We start from the raw sequence: 14,848 nt of genomic DNA on the forward strand, positions 1-14,848 counted from the left end.
TTTTTTTGGTTTTTTTTTTGTTTTTTTTTTTCATAAATTCCACTATTTCATTTCAGAATAACTATGGCACTTTTGTTGTTAAATTCACATACACTGGAATTTGAGTATTACTTGTATTTGCAGACAAAAGCTGCTTAGTATCCAATTTCTTATGCTGCCTTAACATTCATTCTTCAGTTGGTCCATTTCAGTTTGGCTCTCTGATTCCTCTATGTCGTGGTACTGAAAATGAAAGATTATGCAAATCCTTGTTTCCAGTGACTTTTTGGCTGTTCCTGTTTTTAGCATGTGACTTTGCCTGTACCTTTGAAGGATTTGTCTTACCATTTCTACTTGTTACAGTGACTATTAAAGCATTGTGTTGTATTTTTTGGATGATATAGTCAAATAGAAGTGCACTGCTGACTCCCAAATTTTCATGTGAACAGGGCAGAACTCAAAAAAATGTAGAGCATTTGCAACTTCTGTTACTCTCAGGTATTTGAATATTGTGAGTTGGTCAAAAAAGGCTATAAGAATGAGTATGTTTAAATTTCTTTATATATGCTGTTGCATGTTTAAACATTGACACTTCATATGTTCAGTTCTTGCTCTGTAGTCATGAGAACTGGGAACTATCTTCCCTTACAGGGAATGGAAAGCTGTAATGGCTGGTATGGTCATGTGGATCCAATATCTAGAGCTTTAAGACTAGCATAATGAGAGCTGGTAAAATCACAGGAGCTGACAACAGAGCACTGCTTCAACATTAAAAGAGGAACAATATCAAGGATATGGAAAGAACTGCTGATAGTTTTCATAATCTGAAATATTTGCCATACATGAGCTATTGCTTGGCTGGGTAGCAGATTCCTCAGTGGCATTATGAAGACTTCTACAAAACCACCTGTTTACTGCCTCCTAATGATATTCTTTCTGCATTTCATGGTAGTACTTGTTTTCTTTCCATTTCTTTCCAGCATAAACACTACATTGTATGTTGGTGTATGGCTTGCTCAAGATATTTTGATGCTTCTGATCCAACAGTTTGGATCTACATATCTTTGTAGAAGACAAGGTACCCATCATGCATAGAAGATACTGACAGTTGGCTGTTAGCCCTAATGTTATTTCTTTATTGGGAGAACATCTGTTAGGTTTATGGTGACAACAGCAGGAGATAGTTATGTAAAATGCTTATACCATGATTCAGGCTGTTTTATAGACTAGTAACTTAGATACTTTTTGTGTCTAAAAGGAAAATTGCATGCTACCATAGGCTTTTCACCCATAAATCTTAATGTATTCTGTCATTTCTGTGCTTTAATATGACAGGCATGTTATTGAAATGACACCCATGAGATCAAATTCTCCCCACATCTTGCAGAAGATAAGCTGTGAATTTTGATCCAATTAATTTTTAGTCTTTCTGTAGTCAGATGGGACTGGTTTGAGTTACTTTTTTTTCTGCCTCTGTGGTTTCAGAAAATCAACTGTGAGCAGTATCATCCAGCAGTTCTAGGTAAGCCTAGGATTTAAAAAAAATCTGTGCTGAAGTTAGCTCAGAGTTACTTCATGGTGTATTCCCTTTATTGCAGTCATTACTGAAAGAATGGCACTCAGGTAAGCAGTGGTTAATGGCATTTCATTAGGGACAGATTTTTTTTTTTCTGCCAGAAGAAATTATCTGATGTTTTTAAGCATCCTGTATTCTGACTATATTCTTGTTTAATACAAAACCTGATTGTATTAAAAGGAAATGACTTGTTGCCTTAAAAACCAAACAGTGACATTTCCAAACTATGATGCACGCAGTATTTAATTCAAAAAAGTCTTTCTTGAACTGAGTTTTCTAACAATAGTGGTAGGAAGGGAATTTGCACCAATTTTCTTCAAGTATTGAGAATATGCTTTGGTCCAGTGTTGTGCTAAATCTATTTTATACCAAAACCTCCAGTATTTAGGGTTGATTTCTTTCAGTCTACCCTTAAGGATTCTGCTTCTAAGTATTCTTGCCCTTCCCTTGGAAAGGGAGATAAATGTGTATCTGTAAGGTACCTCAGTCTTACAGACTTAGAGAAATGATTCACAGAAACTATTGACTACAGAGGGAGTTGAGGGAGACTGGTTTCTTATCTTGGCCACTAACCTGGAAGCTTGAAGTTGAGCCAAGTGAATAAGCATGTAGCACCCCTGGTTCCTTCTACAGGCCCATTTTTCTCTGAAGATTCCTTTACTTATGCATTTACTCCATTATTTATACCTCTGTTCCATTATTTATTAGAATTGAGAGGACAGAACATGTCTGAAGTTTATGAGATACCACCAGCATATCAGAGCACTTGAAATAAGTGCATATATCCTTTGTGTATTGCAATATTTGTTGGCAAGAGGGAAAGAAGCAGTATCAGGGAATATATAAAAAGTAGGTATAATGCACTTATGTTTATCTATAAGACACTTTATTAAATTATCATTGATGATATAGGAACCATTATCACTATATCTAGTTTTATCTCATATTCACCACAGAAAAAAACTCATGTAGATGTTCAAGGGATGGAAAACTGGCAAAATTGGAAAACTGGAAAAATTAAGTTTATGCTTGCTGAGTCATTGATGATGATTTTAAATAGGTTTAGTGTTTTTCATGAGACCTTTCCTGTAGAAAGTTAAAATACAGCATGCTGTTTTGTTGCCTATAAATATTTACTTTGCTATTTTACAAAACTACCAATTTGTGGTGTTTAGAGAAGCACGTCTTTCACAATCCAACATTCTTTTCTTGACCAGTCACTGAAAGCAAATTTGGATACAACAGTCCCTTTTAAAATCTGTGGTAGTAAGTTGTCAATGGAAAGATTGAGACTTATTGTTGCTTTCAGGAGTTGACAAGAAAGAAAATGTTTGAGGTTCTCCTTCAATATAAACATTTGCCTGAAGTAGCTAATATCCACAATGCCAATAGACTTTAGAAGAAATTTCTCACAGAAACAGAGGAACATGAGAAGCTCACTGTTTTCATTGGCACTTATTTAATGTTTCTCCTGGCTTAACTCTGAGGCATCTGTACAACAGTGGTGGTAACTCTGCTCTCAGTTATACACTTGTGCTTGGGATTATTAAGATCTCATGTACTTCCGAAATATTCAATATCACCTCCTCCTTACAAGAAGAGTCAAAAAAATTGATTATGAATACTTATTCTATGTGTTCCCCCTATTATTTGAGAATACAATTTTGTTGTTTATTGATAATGTTAAGTTTTTTACTCCTAAGACAACCTCTTTGTGGAGTCATGGGTCAGCATTTACCTTGTATTGCGCTGGGTGGAGTTGGGCGCTTTTGCCTGGGATTTGCAAGAACTGCATCTTGATTGCAAGTCATTCCTTTAGGAAAATTAGCTGAATTTTACATTTGTTTGTCTTGAAGAAACTAAGAGTTGGCTCCCGAGTGCCCTAATCACTGGGCTGTGTAGAAGAATAGGTCCTGCTCCCCATTATCTGGCTCAGCAGAACTGTGTTCTTTTTTACGGAATATGGTGACTTCAAGGGCTATATTCAGGTGGTTGTGATACTCTGAGTTGTAGATCTAGTTTTCAACTGCTTCAGGCTGAAGAGAGAATTGAACTCAACAGACGCATTTCCTGCAGGAGCACCATAACACTGCACTGTTAGAAAGGGCAATTTTATGCCATTTTTCTCCCTTTTTTTTTTTTGGTTATGCTTTCAAAAGTAGTTATGGAAGCTGTGTTTTCGTAACAGAGATGCATTATTCCTCTGTTACCTGTGCTTAGACCTCCCAAGGGGCCCTGATACAGGCTGTGCAAACTAAGGTTATGGAATTCAGGGAAGCCTGCCATGAGTAGCTGCTAAGCTGCTATATTCCAGCATGACCAGAAGCAAAACTTCAGGCAGACTTTGACGACTTTAATATGAAAATGTGGGCAGGTGTGGACTGCAGGAAGTTACATAGTCAAGCAGGGATTGTCTGACTCTGACTTGGGTTTTGGTTCCTAAAAGTCACCAAAATCCTTTTCTTTATCTGTGCCTGGATATTTGAGGTGTTACTTGCAGTTAAGAGCAGTAATTCAGCTGAGATATCCTGAAGTCTTGGATTGCAGCATTTGCAACTTCTGAATAAGCTGTTGATTAAGAAAAATGCTTCTGACAACCACTTAACTCTCTCCAACATTCTTTAGATTTCTCTTGTTGTGGGAAATGGTGATGATCAGATTACAGACCTTGTCAACTCACCCAGGCTGTACCTTTTGAATAGACAGAGACAACTCTTACTATTCTCACCCTGAGCTGGCTGTATCAGATGTTCAGGTAACTCCACCATCTTTAAGTTGACCATCAACTTACATCCTGCTTGCTGCATAAGCCCAGTAGTAGGACTGTTGTAGTTCAGCCCCACTCAGGATCAAGCTACGCAGTCTCTCACTCGCTTCCCCACCCTCCTAGGGAATGGAGGAGAACATAACAAGAAAGGGTCGAAGGTTTGAGATAAGGACAGGGAGATATCCTTGAAGTTACTGTTACAGGCAAAACAGATTTGACTTGGGAAAACTATTTATTTATTATTATTATTAAAACCAAAGCAGGATAATGAGAAAGAGAACTCACCCCTCCATCTTCCCAGGCTTAACTTTATTTCAATTATCTCTACCTCTTTCCCACTCTCCAAGCGGCACAGGGGGAGAAATAGGGAATGCGGGTTACAGTCAGTTCATCACACATTGGTTTACACTGCTCCTTCCTCCTTGGGGGAAGAACTCCTCACATTCCTCCCCTGCTCCATCATGGGGTCCCTCCCACGGGCCACAGTCCTTCGTGAACTGCTCCAGTGTGGGTCGTTTTTCCATGGGGTGCAGTCCCTCAGTAACTGGCTGCCCCAGCGGGCCCTCCATGGGACACAGCCGCCTTCAGGCCTCCACCTGCTCCAGCGTGGGGTCCTCCATGGGCTTCAAGTGGATCTCTGCTCCTCTGTGGGCCTCCATGGGCTGCAGGGGAATCTTGGCCAGGAGCAGCATTACTCCTCCCCCTCCTTCACTGACCTTGGCATCTGCAATGGTTCCTCTCACAAGAAATTCTTCACAATGAGCAGGCAGATGCCTCTCAGGTTCTCTTCGCATCTCATCTCCTTCTCACTTCTTGCAGTCAGGCCGAGTCAGGCCCAGTCGGCCGCCCAGCGGGAGGCCAGAGGGTGAGGGCCACAAAGCCCACAAGGCTCACACCTCCCCCTCTCTGCCTCTGTTCAGCTGCTTCTTCACTTCTCCTTCTTCTTTTTTTTTTTTTTTTTTTTTTTTTTTTTGTCTTCTTAAATACGTTGTCACAGAGGTGTTATTATTGAACTTTCCGTCACGAATTGACTCAGCCCTGGCCAGAGGCCAGTCCGCCCTAGACCAAGCTGAGTCCACTGGACAAAGGGGAAACTTCTTGCAGCTTCTGGGACAAGCTGCCACCGTAGCCCCTGCCACTAACCAAAACCAACACATTCCACCTCTCGCCTTTGTGAATCACATATTTAAGAATTACCATTAAAATACACACACATCAACAAAAAATAATTCCCCACATCAAAATCAAAATACTATCATCACAACACCAAACGAAAAAGTAGATGATTTACACGCAATCTACCCCTTGTCCCTTCACCACAATTAGAACAACATAAATTCCTCACAATCATTTTGCTCTCTATCCGAGTTCAGTCCCTGTTTTGCCTCTTACTGCTCCCAATTAATATCTTTATCCAAAATTCCTTGGCCCCACGTTGGGGCCACCCCTGACTGAATCACTGAAACAGGAAGGAGGTTATCAAGTGCGATACTGCACACCATACTGGTACTGTATGCATTTTCAGTGTTGCCTGGTCTTTGCTTTGAACAGTGGAAGTAGCAAAAAAAGTCATGTGGGACACTGCACTGGATGGATCTCAAGGAGGTCAGATAACATATGATCAGAAAAGGTACATACAACTGTACAAATGCAGTTTTCTTAATTTCTGCTGTCTGTACAGTGTCTGTAGCGTCTGAGTAACCAGGGGTATCAGAAATAGATGATAATTCTAATACTGGCAAGGAAAGTTTCCTTTCAAATAGTCTTTGTGCTGTGCTGGAACAAGAGACATTGCAGAATGATAGGAAATAATGCTGTAAATCCCACTTATGCCTACAATCTTCTCAGTCAAGACAGTAAAATGGGCAGTGTGGTTGAGGGCGTATAAATCTAGTATTTATGCAGCAATTCTTTAAGAAATAGTTGAACTTCTATTTGTGCCAGTCAGTCTGGTAACCTGTTCTTCACAGAGAGGCACTTACAGCAGAGCCAACCAATGGGATAACCCACAGAGACTGGCATTTGCGAGACTAATAATATGTATGTTGTAGACCTCAGTCTCTTGAGGTTTTTTTGGGGAGAGGTTGTCAGGGTGATGGATGCATTTACACTCTTGTGTCCTGTCATGACCAACTTCAATGTGATTGATCTTCCTAACAAAGAGGATAAACTATTAGTCATCCTTTGGGAAGACATTGTCTGGAATTATTAATTCTATCATCAAATTTCACCTTATCGTAGGGAAAATTGTAATTATTTTTAGTGAATTTTGAAGAAAGATGTTTTAACTTCATAACAACAGTTTCAATCTCGCTATTGAATATTCATTTGGAATTTTGTTCATGGTTCTGTTTAAAAAGTATGACATTTTTCCAGTATGACATAATAGTCTTAATAGAGTTATGTTGAAAAATATATATATTAAATACATGTTTAGGCTTTTGAAAAGGTTTGAATTTTTGTACTTTGTGCAGCTCAGTTGAATTCAGAAAATATTTTTTCTCTGTTCCTCTATATTCCATTTACAGAACAGAAAATGCTAGTTGCAAACTCTACAGAATACTGTGATAAGTTATAATTTTGTTAAGTACTTAATAAATGAGACAGCACTATTGTGCATAATAAATAGAACGGTCCTTATAACTTCTATTGTTGCTTAAAGCAAAGATTATAACAGCTGCTTGATTCCTTAATAAAAGAAAAGAAACCTAAGAACATGGAGCTCTTGAATAATTAGTAATGGATTACTTTTAATTATAAAATAAGATGCATTTAACCTTATTGCTTACATTTATTATGTATTTTACATTTTTTCAAATGAAATGCCTATCCAACTTCTACTTCATCAGAAATGTTTAGAAATTTCAATGAAGCTGTTAGTCTGTGGATATTAGGTGAACTAAACTAAATTGTATGGATTACTTTCAGCAGTCCACCAAAAAGGAAGTTGATGTACAACTTTTCATTAAGAATCTAAAAGCCATTTATAGCATACATTTAAATCATGTAGCTCTTCTGTGTAATGGGGAGGACTGCTATTAAAAAAATAGGAGTTACTAATTGACACCAGAATGATAAAACTGTGCTCTTTTGTTTTTCAGGTCTTAGGAACAGATGAGGATAATATGGGGAATGGTTGCTCTCAGAAACTGGCTTCTGCCAAGTTCCTTCGACTTTTGCTCCTAATACTGATTCCGTGCATCTGTGCCCTTATCCTTTTGTTGGTGATCCTGCTTACCTTTGTAGGTGAGTGCTAGTGGAATAAACTCACACATTTTTATTTAAGGAGACTAAAACTGAGATGGCATTCTCAAGTGCTAATGTAATTGTGGACATTAAAGATATCTCTTAGCCCATCTACCTAACAAAATAATCTACCTAGTGACTTAATAATGTTTATTGCAGAGAAATAAATATGCTATTCAGATGTATATATTTAAAATGTATTTAAGGTACCAAAGAGGAAATCTTTTCTGAATTTCTCAAAGTAGATTTTTCAGGAGCACACTGCCTTGAGCACATAGTATGTAGATGGTTCCAGCAGTCATTTTACAAGGACAAAAAGATACTTATGTTAGAACTTTAGATCACGGTTAGTGGAATGGAATATTTATCCCTTTATGTCACACACTGATATGCAAATCTGATTTTTATTTTCAGGCGAAAGTTGATTTATAAATAGCCACAAATCTTTTTGAACAGCCTATGAAATATTACCGTTTAACTAAGGAAAAATATATTCATTTTTTCTAAATATGAAATATGTATCAATGCAGAACCCCAAGTATATTTTGTGGAAACTTGTCCCAGGTATATTAGATTTCATAATGGCTTAATTTCTTAATTAACGCTGTATCTGTTACAGAATTAAAAGATAATAATTTATTACAAAAATTTTTTTTAAAAGCCTTCCCTTTTTTACCTTTAGAGAAGCTGACATATCTTATAATTAAATTGCTTCTACTACAACATGAGAAAGACAGTAACGCTAGGTTAAAACATTACTTTTTCAGGGGAAAAAAAAAAGTTAAAAAATCATCTGTGCTGAGAATTTCTGGGATTTTTACTTCTTTTTTTTTGTTAATGAGAATATTTTCTAGTTGAGCTTCCTTAACTATCTGTAACAAGTGGGGTAATGTGTGATGTATATAGACATAAATCTATTTTCCTATTTTAAACCCCCAGCTTCAATACGCATCATACAATCAGTTAGCAAGCACAGGAAGAAACAGAGCATGTCTCAATAGCACCTTCAGCACTGTCAAAATCAAGACAACTGAAGTCTGTTTTCTCAATTCAGTCTGTAAAGGATTTGCAAAAGGACATCGTAGGCCTGTTCTTTTCATTTAGCTTAAGTTAGGGAAGTAAAAAAAACCCGAAAACCAGTGAATGTTATGATTGACAAGTAAGTCTTGCGATGTATCTTTAAACTAAGAACCGTCTGAAGTGGATTAAAATCAAGTAAGTCTGGCAATTGGGAAATATGATGCCATTCAATTTATTTTCCTTATGTTTAGCATTCCATTTGTATCCTTCATATCCTCTGCCCTAGATTTTCACTCTTTGTTGAGAAAGCAGATAAAAAAGCAGGTGTATTTACGTCAGCTCTACTCAATCTCCTCCTCTGAGGCATGTATCGACATAACACTCATTAAAATGTATGAAATCCTCTGGGGAAATGGGACTTGTTCCGATCCTACTTACTTAGCAAAAATCAAGACTATCGCCTCTTAAGTCAGTGTGATTAATGTAGGGTGAAGAATAAGGCTTGGTGTTATTACCCAAGTCTAAAACTGGCAAGGCTCCCTTCAGTATCTTTTGAATTAGCATGATTATAATTTAGTATTCTCTCTCAGTTAGTAGCTTTCATTTTATGTGCATTGATAGCCTAGAAACACATCTATCTGATGACTGAAATTAAATTAACAAATTCTGTGGGCATCTTTACGATGTATGTAGTAAAATATAGTATGTTATATTTATTGGGAATATACTATATTGAGAATAGTATTTTATATTCATTTCAGAGAAATAATAACTGAATTTTGTTACAGTCTAAAATTGGTATGTTGACTTATAATGTAAGAAATTAGTTGACCAACAGAAATTATTCGATATATAGAAAATTCTGTTCTTATTTTTTCATGAAATGGAGGAGCTAAATTCTGTGGTTGTCATTCTAGTATCTTTTGCTTGTGCTTAAAAGATAAATAGAGAACTCCAGTATATCATTTAGAACCTTGTGAACTTTTTTGATTCGACTTTGGTAACAAACTCATCAGAAAATTAGCACTTTTGTATTTTGCAAGAAAATATTTTGTTTCCTATGGTAGATTTGTAGGTAATTATTCTTTTCCTTCTGTAATATTTTTTAATTAAATGAGGCATATACACATGAAAAAGTGTGCATACAGCTTAGAACTTTCCTATTCGCTCTCCTTACATCTGTTTTGTTGCCTGCACATCCATGCAAGCTCTGATGTTGAAGAAACTGAAAAGGTGGTATGGGTGGAAGGAGACATGTAAAGCAGTACGATTATATTGTAGTAATAGAGAATATCCTACTTGAGTGTATCATGGGAGCCTATTTTCAAAATATGTCATTAATCAACCTTTCAGAAATTATTTACTATCAAAGTACTCGAGATGCAAAGCCCTTGAAAAAGTTATTTTGTTAGAGCTGTGTAAAAAGAAAGGACAATGCAAATTATCAGTAGAGATACACATTTTTACTAAAGATACAAGAGACTTTTATGGTCCATAGAAGAAAGTATCAAACTGAGTTGTTCAGTTTTGATTTCTTTTAAGTAGTTACACTCTGGCTCTGTTCTATCTCTCACCAGGAGTACAGCATGCTTGTCAATGTGTAGAAGAAAATTTTGTAATCAATGAATGTTGTGTCATTCACTGAAGTAGAGGCAGTACCAGTTGCTATGAAGGATTTCTAGTTTTTAGACCATGACCACAGTAATTTGTTGATTATTTGTGTTACCTCAGAGGACAGGAGGGCTTAGGAATGGCTCTTACTTTGGACTGTTGAAGACCGAACATGCAAGACCTTGGCCACGAAGACCTAACTCAGCAATATAAATTTGAAGGAGGGAGAAAAGGCTAGATTATACATGACTAAAATTGCTGATATCTTACAACTTCATCTGAATCCTATGGACATCAAGAGCCTTCTAATAAGAATGGTCCATTTTTTTTTTCTGGGGATTATAGTTAGTATAGTACAGTAAATTTCATTACTTTCCAGAAAAACAAAAAATAACTGAATCTATGGTTTGAATAGCTAAATCTTTCTTTAAAATGGAGAGATGTAAGATCACCTTCAACTTCTGTTGGAATCTGTATTCTATGTCCCATTTTGCTTACACTGAAAAAAAGCCCCTGAGTAATGAATAGTATGTGAACATTACAAAGGTGAAAATTAGCATGTTTGTAAGAATGAAGAACCTCTGGCATTTTCATTCTTTTCCTTGCAGAGAGGAAGTGTTCTAAACCACTTGAAACATTGTTTTTAAAAAGTACTTCCTAGCTGGTGAGCATTATACCAAGTAAAAAAAAATTCTTATTGTACCATAATTGCTTATCCTTGCAGTTATTTATCTGGGAAAACAAAATGCTTTATACTTACAGTTCCATAAAGGAAAATCAGTTCTATTTATTTTATAGTGATAAATGCATTCTATGGTAGATGTCCCATTCGCCCCATTCCTTCACATCAGTATCCTCAACTCATTTTTACGTAGTCTACCACCTCCTTTTAACAGCCATCCACAACTAATGCTTTGTCTGTTGTTTTCTGTAGAATTCAGAACAAGTCTTGTGACACACAAAAATAATGGTTTCATGTATGTCAGACTTTTACAGTCAGGATGTAATTTTTGGGCATATGATCACACTGCAGGACCACATCAAATAAGTCTGCATTTCAGGCAAGCAGCGTATCCTCTTATCTATGCACAATGTTAGGCATTCATGCATTTTGTAAAATAGTATTTTTAAAATCTGTTAGTCTGTCAACACTGGTGGGAATGAGGATTACAATTACAGTATCTAAGATGCACTGTTGATTATGAATATGCAAATAATCATAGAATCATAGAACAGTTGAGGTTGGAAGGGACCTTTAAAGGTCATCTAGTCCACCCCCCCTGCAAAGAGCAGGGACATCTCCAACTAGATCAGGTTGCTCAGAGCCTGGTCCAACCTGGCCTTGAATGTTTCCAGGGATGAGGCATCCACCTCCTCTCTGGGCAACCTGTTCCAGTGTTTCACCACTCTAATTTAAAAAAAATGTCTCCCTTATATCTAGTCTGAATCTGGCCTCTTTGGGTTTAAAACCATTAATCTCTGTCCTGTTGCTACAGGCCCTGCTAAAAAGTTTGTTCTCATCTTTCTTATAAGCCCCTTTTAAGTACTGGAAGGCTGCTATCAGGTCTCCCTGGAGCCTCCTCTTCTCCAGGCTGAACAGCCCCAACTCTCTCAGCCTGTCCTCATAGGAGAGGTGCTCCAGCCCTCTGATAGTCTTTATGGCCCTCCTCTAGACTCCCTCCAAACAGGTTCATGTCTTTCCTGTGCTGAGGACTCCAGAGCTGGATGCAGTACGGCAGGTGGGGTCTCACCAGAGCAGAGCAGAGAGGCATGTCCCTTGACCTGCTGGTGACGTTTCTTTTGATGCAGCCTGGGATACAGTTGGCCTTCTGGGCTGTGAGCCCACATTGCCAGCTCAAGTCCAGCTTTTCATCCACCAGCACTCCCAAGTCCTTCTCCTCAGGGCTGTTCTCAATCCCTTCATCCTCCAGCCCATATTTGTGCTTGGGATTGTGCCAACCCGTGTGCAGGACCGTGCACTTGGCCTTGCTGAACTTCACGAGGTTCTCACGGGTCCACCTCTCCAGGCTGTCAAGGTTCCTCTGGATGGCATCCCTTCCTCCCAGTGTGTTGACGGCACCACACAGCTTGGTGTCGTCGGTGAATTTGCTGAGGGTGCGCTCAATCCCACTGTCCATGTCGCTGACAAAAATATTGAACAGTGCCAGTCCCAATACCGACCTCTGAGGTATGCCACTCGTCACTGGTCTCCACTTGGATATTGAGCCATTGACCACCACTCTCTGAGTGTGACCATCCAGCCAATTCCTTATCCACTGAGTGGTCTGTCCGTCAAATCTGTGCCTCCAGTTTAGAGACAAGGTTGTTGTGTGGGACAGTGTCAAATGCTTTGCAGAAGTCCAGGTAGATGACGTGAGTTGGTCATCTCTTGTCCACCAATGCTGTAGCTCTGTCATAGAAGGCCACCAAATTGGTGAGGCATGATTTGCTCTTAGTGAAGCTGTGTTGGCTGTCACCAGTCACCTCCTTATTTTCCATGTGCCTTAGCATAGTTTCCAGGAGGATCTGCTCCATGACCTTGCCAGGTACAGAGGTGAGACTAACTGGTCTGTAGTTCCCTGGGTCTTCTTTTTTTCCCTTTTTAAAAATGGGAGTTATGTTTCCCCTTTTCCAGTAATCAGGAACTTACGACTTCTGAAATATGATGGGAAGTGGCTTGGCAACTTCATCCGCCAGTTCCCTCAGGACCTGCAGATGCATCTCATCAGGTCCCATGGCCTTGTGCACCTTCAGGTTCCTTAGATGGTCTTAAACCTGATCTTCTCCTACAGTGGGCAGTTCTTCATTCTCCCAGTCCCTGCTTTTGCCTTCTGTGACTTGGGGGATGTCCCATTACTGGGGAAGACTGAAGCAGAAAAGTCGTTGAGTACCTCAGTCTTCTCCATGTCCCAGGTAACCAGTCTTCTGTTCCCTTCTGGAGAGGGCCCACATTCTCCCTAGTCTTCCTTTTGTCCCCGAAGTACCTATAGAAGCTTTTCTTGTTGCCCTTGACATCCCTGGCCAGATTTAATTATGTTAGGGCTTTAGCCTTCCTTCTCTGATCCCTGCCTGCTTGGGCAACCTTTCTGTATTCCTCCTAGGCTGCCTGTCCTTGCTTCCACTCTCTGTAGGCCTCCTTTTTGTGTTTAAGTTGGTCTAGGAGCTCCTTTTTCATCCATGCAGGCCTCCTGGCGTTTTTGCCTGACTTCCTCTTTGTTGGGATGCATTGCTCCTGAGCTTAGAGGAGGTGCTCCTTGAATATTAACCAACTTTCTTGGGCCCCTCCTCCCTCCAGGGCTTTTTCCCATGGTACTTCACCCAGCAGATCACTGAAGAGACCAAATTCTACTCTCCTGAAGTCCAGAGTAGTGAGCTTGCTGTGCACTGTTCTCACTGCCTTAAGGATCTCAAACTCCACCATTTCATGGTCACTGCAGCCAAGGCTGCCCTTCAGCTCCACATTCCCCACCAGCCCCTCCTTGCTGGTGAGAACAAACATAGCACCTCTCCTCGTTGGCTCCTCTATTACTTGGAGAAGGAAGTTATCATCATGAGTGCCTCATCCCCTTGGTCTTCCTGGTTTTGGTTTTGGTTCTCTCACTGTCTTCACATTTTCAGCATGCAGTATTTATATTTTGGCTCTGACATGTATTTAGACATTAATTTTCATTCTTAGTGGGAATTATTACAAGTGTTATGTGTGATGGTTTGTATTTAGCATTTTCATCTTGCTCTTCTTGAAAACAAAGTTCATGTCAATATCTGCATTTTTATTATCGCTGTATAAGTATGAACCAGCCTGGGCAGTTCTCAAATAATTCTGTTGTTAGGGAAATTTGTAGCTAGATTCTGTCCACCTGAGAGATGCTGTCAGTGTTCTTGCGCGTCACTGGTTGAACAATGATCATTATGATTATATTATCTGGGAGACCTGTGTTCTCCTTTCCCTTTCCCTTTCTAGTTACATGACACATCAGCTCAAGAGACAGGAAAAAAGACAGACATCAGATTTAGACGATAGTGTTACGACTGTAACTGGGAATTTTCAGGCAAAACCAGCTGTTAATATGAAAGGTAGCTACTGTCTTCCCCTCCAGCCTTTTAGTACGATCCTGGCATTTTTACTGAGACTTCATTGCCTAAAAGCCAAAAGTTGATGAAAGGGAAAATCTCTCCTTTCTGCACAAGACCGTGGGAGCCTAATGTCATTCTGCAGCTTCTTAAAAAGATGCTTTCCAGAAAGTCTGCTTCGAGTTCCATTTTATCTGGGGAGTGAACCATTATTTGCATAAGTCACCTGTTAAGTTGAAAAAAAAATAATTACAACTGACCTCCTTTTTGGCCCCTTGGGCCGCTGGTAGGCAGTTTGAGGTAATGTCTTTACTTGACAGGGGGAGCAGGATAAAGTCTGTTACTGCAGCTCAGCTGAAATGCAACGGTTTGGTGTGCTTTGGCACCTCTATATTATCAGTGATGTGCCCACTTCTTCAAAGTGCAGAGTCACAGGAACAGACCATGCAGAAGAAATCTCAGTGGGTACATGCTGGCTAGTTGTAGCAGTGCACCAGCATTTTATTCCCTGTGTAACTACCTCATCCATTACACATACTTTAGTAGGCTGCTTTGCTCTATTTCAGTAGCTTTTTAAA

General features: G+C 39.1%; 1 protein-coding gene across 1 annotated transcript in view; it reads left to right on the top strand.

Annotated features, from left to right (window-relative positions):
* Window positions 1-14,848, top strand: part of CORIN (corin, serine peptidase) — a 156,627-nt gene that overhangs the window by 11,387 nt on the left and 130,392 nt on the right. Inside the window, exon 2 of the mRNA XM_086747497.1 lies at window positions 7,424-7,568. Coding sequence (XP_086603623.1) covers window positions 7,424-7,568 — 145 coding nt within the window. The remainder of the gene's footprint in view (window positions 1-7,423; window positions 7,569-14,848) is intronic.

The sequence above is a fragment of the Chlamydotis macqueenii genome, chromosome 4, assembly GCF_036417535.1.
Source record: "Chlamydotis macqueenii isolate bChlMac1 chromosome 4, bChlMac1.mat, whole genome shotgun sequence".
Taxonomy (NCBI): domain Eukaryota; kingdom Metazoa; phylum Chordata; class Aves; order Otidiformes; family Otididae; genus Chlamydotis; species Chlamydotis macqueenii.